The sequence below is a fragment of the Colobus angolensis genome, unplaced genomic scaffold (genome assembly GCF_000951035.1).
Source record: "Colobus angolensis palliatus isolate OR3802 unplaced genomic scaffold, Cang.pa_1.0 Scaffold48, whole genome shotgun sequence".
NCBI lineage: Eukaryota > Metazoa > Chordata > Mammalia > Primates > Cercopithecidae > Colobus > Colobus angolensis.
In genome coordinates this window covers 4030915-4042330 of record NW_012118265.1, presented here as the reverse complement: position 1 = coordinate 4042330, position 11416 = coordinate 4030915, and the positions used below count along the sequence as shown (strand labels likewise).

The following is an 11416-nucleotide window of genomic DNA, read 5'->3' as shown; positions in this document are numbered from 1 at the left end:
CTCAGGTGATCCACCCACCTTGGCCTCCCAAAGTGCTGGGATTACAGGTGTGAACCGCCACACCTGGCCTCCAAAATATTTTAAGGGAGTACAGAACTACTATGTTGAGTATAAGCTAGGCATGATGATGCAAGCCTGTAGTGTCAGATAATTGGGAGGCTGAGGTGAAGGATCACTTGAGTCCAGGAGTTCAAGATGCACTACAGCCTGGGAGACAGAGTGAGACCCTGTCTCTAAAAACAAACACCACCACCAAAAAACCCCAAACAGAACAGTGAGTATATGCCATCATTTTTTTTTTTTAAAGTGTACGTATATGTATACTTGAATACCCATATGGTATCTATCATTAGAAAGATACACAAAAAACTGGAAAATGTGGTAGTGGAACAGACTTAATTTTCATTGCATGACTTTGTATTGTTTGAATCCAAAAAAAAAAAAAAAAAAATCCCGTGTGTATACTTAAAAAAAAATTTTTTTTAAATAAAGGATTTTATGGGCCAGGCACGGTGGCTCATGCCTGTAATCCCAGCACTTTGTGAGGCTGAGGTAGGTGCATCATGAGATCAGGAGTTCAAGATCAGCCTGGCCAACATGGTGAAACCCCATCTCTACTAAAAATACAAAAAATTAGCTGGGCATGGTGGCACACGCCTGTAGTCCCAGCTACTGGGGAGGCTGAGGCAGGAGAATCACTTGATCCCAGCAGGCGGAGGTTGTGGTGAGCCAAGATCATGCCACTGCACTCTAGCCTGGGTAACAAAGTGAGACTCCATCTCAAAAAAAGAAAAGAAAAACAGGATTTTATGTTACTACATAGGATACTCTTACAAATTAAGAAGAAAGTCAAACATCCAAACAGAGAAATGGGCAAAGGAAAAGAAAAATAAATTCACTAAAGAAATACAACCAACTATCAAACATGGAAAAGTACATAACCCATCTCTAACAAAAATAAATGTATATAACAGTAACGAACTATCATTTCTCCTTTATCAATGTAGCAAACATTTGAAAGCCTTATCACTTCTGATATTGACAACAGTGTGGAAAACTTTAAATGGCGCAAGTACAAAGCTTGAGATAGGGCAATTTGGCAGCATCCATGAAAACTAAGCAGGGTGCTTAGTGTTACTAAATGATACATTACCTGAGGATATAGGAGTAGTATATCATAGTAACCTAAAGCATAGGCTCTGGGATTAGATGGCCATTTCCTAGCTTTGAGACACTGGCAAATTTCTTAATTTTATGGCCTTAGTTTTTTCATTTATAAAATAGAGATTATAATAATTACTTCATAGAGTCTTGTGAGAATTAAGTAGTTTTACATGTCCTATAAATTAATAAAGGATATCTGAACTAAGGAACTTACAATAAAAGCAAAGTGATTAAATTTAAAATGTCTTTATTCATTTATATGGTATATATCACTCTCCACAAAAAAAAAAATGACACTTGTCTTTCAATCTGTCAAGCTTAGCTAAAAAATTCATGTATCTCTTTTCTATATCACATATTGACATGATGTAAGATATAAATATTAATTCAATAGACATTATTAAATAATTTTACTTATGTAGAATCTTGGATAAATGGTTAAAATTATAGATTGACATTAAGTGTGGGAACAGGAATATTCTGTGTATACCAATGGGTTTAACAGAAGATGTGTTTGCACTGATTTCTGGTCATCAACTTGCTTTCTGTGAATCTTTAAATACCCAATTCCAAATCTTCCAGCTCCTGGAGAAGGGCTGTTTCTTTCTGAATTTTCTCCAACTAGAAAAGTTTAAAACAATGACGTTATTACAAAATAGTTAGTGGATATGTAACCAAAATAATACAGAAAAAAACATGATATTTCTGACAATTTATTATGTTCACTAGTAAACACAGATGTTAAAACACAGGTTAGAAACAAATTCTAATTTGTTATCTGGTATGAATCAAGAGTGAAAAGAACAGACACTGTTTTATTGTATCCCTTTGGGCCCCCAAAATTTTCAATTCTATATTTGGGATTAAAATTGTTGAAAGGAGGAGGGAAAAGGCAAACAGGGCAGTACAACTTGAGATAATAATCTTATATTTGTCTAATACAACAAATTGCTATTATTTTCAATAGTAATAGCATAGTATGCCTCTTAGGAATATTGACTTTTTCATTCACATGAACCATATCTCCTCTATTTAAAAGTAAAGCTATTTAAAAGTAAAAACATTAAAAAGAATATGGCATATGGTTTTCAAAATAAGTTTTTAAAATCTATGTGCTCTTTTACCTGACTAAATACTTGTTTATAATAAAAGGGGAAGGCTGGTGGTCACCACAAGCCTAAATGAAAATGCAGAAAGTACCTGATTTTTTTCTAGCTGTTTTCCAGTTGCTGCTTGTTCTTTCAGTTGTTCAATTGCTTTTAGTTTCTGCAAACATCAAATATGAGTCAAGTGGAAGGAAGTCACTTCAAATGCAAATTTCCTTATTAAGAATGTGAAACTCAAATAAGGAGATTAATAATCTTACATTTGTATCAAGAATGGTCTGTTAAAATGCTAGGATACACTATTTTTAAAGTTAAATGCTTTGGGAGGCCAAGGCGGGCAGATCACGAGGTCAGGAGATCGAGACCATGGGGAAACCCCATCTCTACTAAAAATACAAAAAATTAGCCAGGCACGGTGGCGGGCGCCTGTAGTCCCAACTACTCGGGAGGCTGAGGCACGAGAATGGCATGAACCCGGGAGGCAGAGCTTGCAGTGAGCCGAGATCACGCCACTGCACTCCAACCTGGGCGACAGAGCAAGATTCCGTCTCAAATAATAATAATAATAACAATAATAATGATAAGTTAAATACAAAATTGTAAATGTTAAAAACATGAGATTTGACAAAATATTTTTCTCAGGCTTTTAATTAATGTTATCATGTAGGTATGTGTATATGTAAATGTATCAGTAATGGCACATTTCAATGCACCATTGGACCTGGGTGATGTTTCTGGCTTTGAGAGAAATCTCACTGAGAGCATTCTGAAAGACTGTTGGTCCAAAATCCTGCCCAATTAAAAAGAATGAAAGAGAAACCTCATAATGCAGCTGTGAGGCAGCTTGTTTTATCCCCAGGACCACCCCAGCACACTGGCTAAAATATCACAAGTCAATACACTTCTTTTTCCTCTCTGTCTCTTGATCTTCAAAACTAGAATATCTGCCCCTACTTATCACAAGGTTTCTAATGAAACACTGAGTATAAAAGTGTTCAGTGGCCAGGCATGGAGGCTCACGCCTGTAATCCCAGCACTTTGGGAGGCCAAGGCAGGTGGATTACATAAGGTCAGGAGTTTGAGGCCAGCTTGGCCAACATGGTGAAACCCTGTCTCTATTAAAAATACAAAAATTAGCTGGGTGTGGTGGCGCACACCTGTAGTCCCAGCTACTCGGAAGACTGAGGCAGGAGAATCACTTGAATCTGGGAGGCGGAGCTTGCAGTGAGCCAAGGTTGTGCCACTGCACTCCAGCCTGGGTGACAGGGCGAGACTCCGTTTCAAACAAAAAAAAAGTGTTCAGTATATTTCTATGCTAATGCACACTGAATTTTATTACTCCAAATATCAAAGTACTAAGAGTCTTCAGACATTTGTGAATAGAACTAAAATCAATACCATTTCTAAGTGACAGTGCTTCTAGTGAGAAAACAAGAACTGCTGATACCAACTTCTTAGATACCTGTCTTTAGACATCTAAGTACTACCTTATTTATATAATTTTCATGTATACCTTTCAATATACACATCTATTTTTCATTTAAGTCTCTCACCTTCTTTAGGTTCTTGATTTTTTTGTCTATCTCAGGGTCCCCAGAAATTGACTGAGAGATAGTGTTTCGTGGTGTGCTCTGTGGCGCAGGAGTAGGTGCCAAATCTGGACTCCTGTCACTTCTTGCTTCCTGCAGGAAATATTTTTTAAAATTCAATTTAAGCAAACCAAAAACATTACAGTATTTAAATCAACATAGCTTTGGTATATGAAATACAGAAACTAAATATGTGATTTTATCCACATTTTATATAAAAAATCTAAATTAAAGGTCTCATGAAGTATGCTACATACTCCCATATTACAAATAAAATGACCTTATCAGAGTAAACTAGGAGGTTTCTGTACCAGCAAATAAGCATTCCAAACTTTTGGATATTCTGAGATGTGCCAGTAGATAGACAGTTTGAACATATGAGAGGCTTTTCTATTTAACGTGTTTCAAGTTTCACTCTTACAAGGCTCTCTCCAAAACTATAAAGAATATGTATGATCAAGTATATGTAATGGATTATGCTACAAGAATAAGAATCCTACAGATATTAATTCATAATCAGATCAATTCAGATCTGCAACAAAGTACCACAAAACTTTTTTCCCCTTAAAGGGATGCTATATTGCTTCCAATATGATCAAACCTCTGATAACTTTTCTTGTCCCTCCTTACTGATTCTGAATCACTTTTATTTCTGCTAAGATGCTGTATACTCTTGCCCCTGGCCTTTATGTACGTCTCCCTTAACCATGGTTTCAGTAACCAGGGGTCAATTGCAGCCCAAAAATATTACATGGAAAATGCAAGGAATAAACAATTCATCAGTTTTAAGCTGTGTGATGAAATCTTTTAGCACCTAGCCTAGGACAAGAATCATTCTTTTATCCAGTGTATCCACAGTGTATTCACTCCCCACCTATTTTTCACTAGTAGCTGTCTTTGTTATCAGATCGACTGTCACAGTATCAACAGTACTTGTGTTTAAGTAACCCTTACTTTACTTAATAATGGTCCCAAAGTGTAGGGTAGTGATGCCGGCAATTCGGATACGCCAAAGAGAAGCTGTAAAGTGCTCCTTTAAGTGAAAAGGTGAAAGTTCTTAATAAGGAATAAAAAATATTGTATGCTGATTTGCTAAGATTTACAGTAAGAATAAACCTATCCATGAACTTGGGAAGAAGAAAAAAGAAATTAGTGCTAGTTTTGCAGTTGCACCTTGAACTCTCTATCTTCTCTATCTTCTCTTTCTCTATCTTCTCTTTCTCTATCTTTGGCTACTTACTTCAGAGTCAGGACTAAGAAAGCCTGGATAAGGTGAGATTCTGTCAAGGGCCATTTAGCTTTGTTCCATCACACAGCCATAACTTTTACTAACTTCAGCCAGTCGTCCCCAAAATACATACTGAATAGTTTATCTTGCAAGTTGAAAACCTTTGCTATTACTGGAAAAGCAACTCAAAAAGCAACTCCGCAATGAGGGATTACTGGTATCACCTTTGGTATTATCTTTAGTAAAAAAACATGTGTAGGTGCTTGATGACTATATTGGCTCTTTTAAAAAAAAACTGACAGTTTGTATAAACTTGTAACTGAGAGTTATAAATTTATAACTGATCAGCCCAGGTGATCATACTAATTTTTTTTTTGGAACGAAGTTTCGCTCTTGTTGCCAGGCTGGAGTGCAGTGGCACGATCTCGGCTCACTGCAACCTCTGCCTCCCGGGTTCAAGCGATTCTCCTGCCTCAGCTTCCTGAGTAGCTGGGATTATAGGCGTCCGTCACCACACCCAGCTAATTTTTGTATATTTAGTAGAGACGGGGTTTCACTATGTTGATCAGGCTGGTCTTGAACTTCTGACCTAAGGTGATCCACCCGCCTCGGCCTCCCAAAGTGCTGGGATTACAGGCGTGAGCCACCATGCCCGACGGTGATCACACTATTACCATGAGCTATAAAGAGTTATACATTTATAACTGAGAGTTATAACCATTATTTATAATAATCATAATTTCATTATATTAATGTGAAATATTAAATAATTTATAAAACAAATATAATTTGTATATTATTTATATAATTAATATAATTTAGTATATTAATGGTTGTTATAATTATTAATAATTATAATCATGTAATTATAAGTAATTATTTATATAATAATTATAAAGGAATCTTTGTTCAGTATCACCAGTGGTCATATTAAAAATATCTTTTGATAAAGTGGAAGAAACTTTGCTTATAAAAATAGAATTCTAAGTTGAGTGGGTTTCAGAGAGGCCCTAAAACTCAAAGGGCATCTTCGTTATTAAGTTGTAAGGATACTACTAACGTGTTGTAATATCCAGGGCCAGTAGAGGTCCCTACTTGTACTGATGAAGGGACAAGACTTGCTTTTATACAAATCTAATATCAAATGCATGAAACAGATCATTTTTACTTGGAATAACCTAAAGCTGACCAATTAAGATACTTCTGGGGATGAAATATATTAACTACAAATGAGCAGAATGGTTTTTCTAAAAGTCCAGATTTTGGCAGAATATGGTTGCAGAAGACAATTCTACACCTTAAAATAGTAACTGCCTCCCAAAACACATAACCAGCCTAGACCTGTCAAAATTCAAGAATTATCAGCAAGACTGTACTGGTGATATAGCAATCGGCTGTTAAAAATCTGCTCTTTCTAGGACAGCCACAGTGGCTCACGCCTGTAATCCAAGCACTTTGGGAGGCCAAGGTGGATGGACCGCTTGAGCTCAGGAATTTGAGACTACAGCAACATGGCAAAACTCAGTCTCAAAAAAAAACCCCAAAACAAAACAAAACCAAAAAAACCTACCCCCATTTCCAGCCTGAAAAACGTAGCGAAAACCTGTCTTTACAGAAATGAAAAAATTAGTTGGGAATGGTGGTGTACATATATAGTCCTAGTTACTTGGGAAGCTGAGGCAGGATTACTTGAGCTAAGGGTTTGGGGTTGCAGTGAGCCGTGATCATGCCTCTGCATAACAGAGTGAGACAGAGAGTGTCTCAAAAAGAAAACAAAAACAAAAAACCGAAAACCCTACCCCACTGCTACAGTCTGACATATTGGTGTTCCCCAAAATTCATAGTTTGGGACCTAATATCCAATGTGATAGTATTAAAAGGTGGGGCATTTGGAAAATGATTAAGTCATGAGGATTAAGTCATGAGGAGTAGCTTTATAAAAGAGACCAGCAAGGGCTCCACTGCCCCTTCCACCATGGGAGGACACACAGAAAGAAGGTGCCATCTATGAGGAACGGGTTCTCACCAGATACCAAATCTGCCAGCACCCCAGCTTTGAACTGTGAGCAATGAATTTGCTTATAAATTACCCAGTCTAAGGTAGCAGCCTGAATGGATTGAGATATGTACTCTGCCTGAATTGCAAAAATGTGATCACCATAACTTCACTAACCAGACATCCCCAGCCCAGCTGATCACACTGTCACCATGAGCTATACAATATCACAATTTGCAATTATTTATACTGGTGTGGCTTTTCAACTACATTAAATAAAAAATATTCTGGAAATATCCCATTATTTGGGTACTTCTGGTATTTTGATTCCCAGTTAAATAATTTCATATAGTACTATAATACTGAGTGCCCAAAAGGCTTTCTAGCCATGTAATTTCCAGCTTCTCTTAGTAAATATATGCTTCAAGGAAAGCAAACTACACCACTTTACACAAGTGCACCAAAAGGGTCTACAGCAAGTAACATGCTACATAATACTATTAGTGTCCCAGGTTATGATGTCAGGTTCCGTTTCTTTTGTCACCCATAATATAGACAGGATTACTTAGAAATTCATAGGCAAACACAAACGAAAGATATTCTGCCTATTTAAGTCTAACTACAACTACATTTTATAACGTAAGAGCCAAGGTTTTTTGTGTTTTCTTTTTTCGAGTCATGGTCTTGCTCTGTCATTCAAGCTGGAGTGGTACAATCACAGCTCACCGCAGCCTCAACCTCCCAAGCTCAAGTGATCCTACCATCTCAGCTTCCCAAGTAGCTGGGACTATGGGGTACATGCCATCATGCCCAGCAAAAAGTTTTTTGTAGAGACAGGGGTCTCACTATGTTGCCCAGGCTGGTCTTGAACTCCTGGGCTCAAGCAATTCTCCCACGTTGGGCTCCCAAAATGCTGGGTTACAGGCATGAGCCACCACACTTGGCCACAGTCAAGTATTTAGGACCACAATTCTTTAAATTTTAAGGCTTAGCACTAACTTAACTGCCTTTTTTTTTTTTGGAGATGGAGTCTTGCTCTGTCGCCCAGGCTGGAAGGCTAGAAGGCTAGAGTACAGTGATGTGATCACTGGTCACTGCAACCTCCACCTCCCAGGTTCAAGCAATTCTCCTGCCTCAGCCTCCTGAGTAGCTGAGATTATAAGCCATGCCCAACTAATTCTTGAATTTTTAGTAGAGACAGGGTTTCACCATGTTGGCCAGTCTGGTCTCGAACTCCTAACCTCAAATGATCCACCCGCCTCAGCCTCCCAAAGTGCTGGGATTACAGGTGTGAGCGATTGCGCCAGGCCATAACTATTTTGTTTGTTTTGTTATGAGGAAATTAGTGCCCCAAATACCTGCTTTGCGGCTTTCTTAGCTTCATGCTTCCTTTGATTTTTAAGAGCTGTTTTTGATAATGGCTTATCATTTCCTGATTGTGATTTCATATTCTGAGGTGGTTCCTCTTCATGCTATGGAAAATGTAAAATAATTTTGAAATGGAGTCCATGTTGTAAACACCTACAACAACAAATTATACACTTCTGCTAATATAGGATAAACTTATTTTATCAAATTTAAGATCATTAGCAAAGATTATTTCAAAACGCATTGGTAGTGGCACACTCCAACTGTCAAGATGGATTTAATCAGGATCTTCCTATTAGTTGCTATATCTTTCAATCATATCAGAGCTTGCAAAATTCACTTTAGTTTTGTTCAAACAACAGAATTTTTCTTAGCACTACTACAGACACATGAGTCTTATGAAAACTAGATACCAACAACAGCTTCTTCTGAGGCCTTTTTGGTTCTAACTACTGTCAACAGAAATCCAGTTGCCTCGCTTATTTTCTTCACACAAAGAATTACTTGCTAGATCTTCACTTGTAAAATCAGAGATTAGAAGATTAAAAATAAAAGCAAATGAAAAACCAAGAATAGATTATAAGAAAATAAGTGAAACAGAAAGGAATAATTAATTAGATAATTATAAATCTGGGACTGACATAATGAAGAGGCCAAAAAAAAAAAGTACATGGTTTGTCAGATTACACAATGAAGATAATAATTTCCAACATCAGATATTTATGTAACCATGTAACAACTATATTCCACAATAGAAAATATAGTGAATTATAGGTTCAATGTATCTCCAGAATAGTTTTAGACAACATACAGTACAAGTGATGGCACTACAACTCCCTATCAGATTCATGTACTTACTGATTTCTATCTGTATTGCTATTATTTTAATGTTAACTCTTAGACTCTATCATAACTCAGCACATCAAAAGTATCAGCTCTCCATGAAGTTTCATGAGTAGTAGGTCTCAGATCTGCATTTTACTTATAAGTCCTATGTGGAAATGAGCAGAGCTCAAACACTTAAGATGCAGAATAATAAATAAGAAACCATAGAGTGACTTTATCTTAGCAAATGCATCAACTATTTCAGGTTATCAAAGTTCTGGGCATGTTCATATTCTACTTGAAACAAACTGAATATTATGAGAACCCACATTTGTAGAACAGCAGACACATTTAGAGTGCAAGGCTTTTTCATTTCATGTTTACCCATGTTGCATAAAATGCTACATAAGTTATACAATATTTGCTGAACATTTGTTTTATACATAATATGAAAATCCTTTCAATAGCGGGCTCTTCTGTAGTAGTTGGCTTTGGACAAAAAGTTTCTGCTCAGGAGAACTTTGATTAAAAATGATGTAAGAAGAAAAGGTAAGTTACAAGTCTCTTCCACACTTATGAGCATCATGTAAGCCACCGAGAGCCTTTCACTTGAGACGAAAAAATCCACACAACTACTATAAATCATGAGTTTTTTCTGGTTTTGGTACTATGTGCTCATTATGCATAATTTTGTTCTTATTAATAAACTTTGTTTATTCAGTTATATCAGTTATTATGGGACTGTTTTTGATGAACACATTTTAATTTCTCAGCTCAATGCAACCTCCTCCTCCAGAGCTCAAGTGATTTTCCCACATCAACCCCCCCGAGTTGCTGGGACCACAGGCAGACACCACCATGCCCAACTATTTTTTTAAAATTTTTAGTAGTGACGGGGCCTTGCCATGTTGCCCTGGCTGGTCTCAAACTCCTATGATCCATCCGCCTCGGTCTCCCAAAGTGCTGAGATTACAGATGGAAAGCCCTGCGCCAGACCAACGAACACACTTTAAAAGGTGAAGGTTTTTTGGAAAGCTAATAAATATTCTTTAAGTATAATTTATATATAAATTTGTACTTATAAATTTTTTTTTTCTATGGGGGAATAACCCAACACCTTTTTTCCCCTACTGCTGTGTAACCCTCCTCCTTTGTAAAGTTATCTACCACGCTGTCTTTGTTTCTAGTAATTGCTTGACAGTATTTTCTTTGTAATTTAGCTCATTTCTGGAATTAGATACATGTAAAAATTTCTAATTACTAGGCATATAGCTACTTCAACTAAAATGATTTGACAGGACCACACAATCATCATGCCACATAAAAAAGCAACAATTTTTTTTTTTTTTTGAGACGGACTCTCGCTCTGTTGCCCAGGCTGGATGGAGTGCAGTGGCCGGATCTCAGCTCACTGCAAGCTCCGCCTCCCGGGTTTACGCCATTCTCCTGCCTCAGCCTCCCGAGCAGCTGGGACTACAGGCGCCGCCACCTCGCCCGGCTAATTTTTTTGTATTTTTTTTTTCAGTAGAGACGGGGTTTCACCGGGTTAGCCAGGATGGTCTTGATCTCCTGACCTCGTGATCCGCCCGTCTCAGCCTCCCACAGTGCTGGGATTACAGGCTTGAGCCACCGCGCTCGGCCTCCAAAAAAGCAACAATTTAATAGAAATCCTGAATGTTAAAAAAAAAAAAATCCCGGCTGGGTACAGTGGCTCATGCCTGTAATTCCAGCACTTGGGGAGGCCAATGTGGGTGGATCACCTAAGGTTGGGAGTTCCAGACCAGCCTGGCCAACAGGGCAAAACCCCGTCTCTACTAAAAATAAAATTAGCTGGACGTGGTGGCAAGCACCTGTAATCCCAGCTACTCAAAAGGCTGAGGCAGGGGAATTGCTTGAACCCAGGAGGCAGAGGTTGCAGTGAGCAGATAGTGCCACCGCACTCCAGCCTAGGTGACAGAGTGAGACTCTGTCTCAAAAACAAAACAAACAAAAATCCTGATTTTAAGTTCTTACCTAATTTCATCACCATTTTCTTTTTCATTTTCTTTTTTTTTTTGAGACGGAGTCTCGCTCTGTCGCCAGGGCTGGAGTGCAGTGGCCGGATCTCAGCTCACTGCAAGCTCCGCCTCCCGGGTTTACG

General features: G+C 37.9%; 2 protein-coding genes across 3 annotated transcripts in view; one reads left to right on the top strand and one right to left on the bottom strand.

Annotated features, from left to right (window-relative positions):
• SERP1 (stress-associated endoplasmic reticulum protein 1) overlaps positions 1–11416 on the top strand; it is a 59168-nt gene that overhangs the window by 18552 nt on the left and 29200 nt on the right. The gene's annotated exons all lie outside the window — the stretch shown is intronic.
• Positions 1395–11416, bottom strand: part of EIF2A (eukaryotic translation initiation factor 2A, 65kDa) — a 34531-nt gene continuing 24509 nt past the window's right edge. Inside the window, exons 11-14 of the mRNA XM_011958951.1 lie at positions 8442–8472; positions 3824–3952; positions 2365–2430; positions 1395–1785 (exon numbers count right to left, since the gene is read on the bottom strand). Of these exons, the coding sequence (XP_011814341.1) occupies positions 1720–1785; positions 2365–2430; positions 3824–3952; positions 8442–8472 (292 nt within the window). The 3' untranslated portion in view covers positions 1395–1719. The remainder of the gene's footprint in view (positions 1786–2364; positions 2431–3823; positions 3953–8441; positions 8473–11416) is intronic.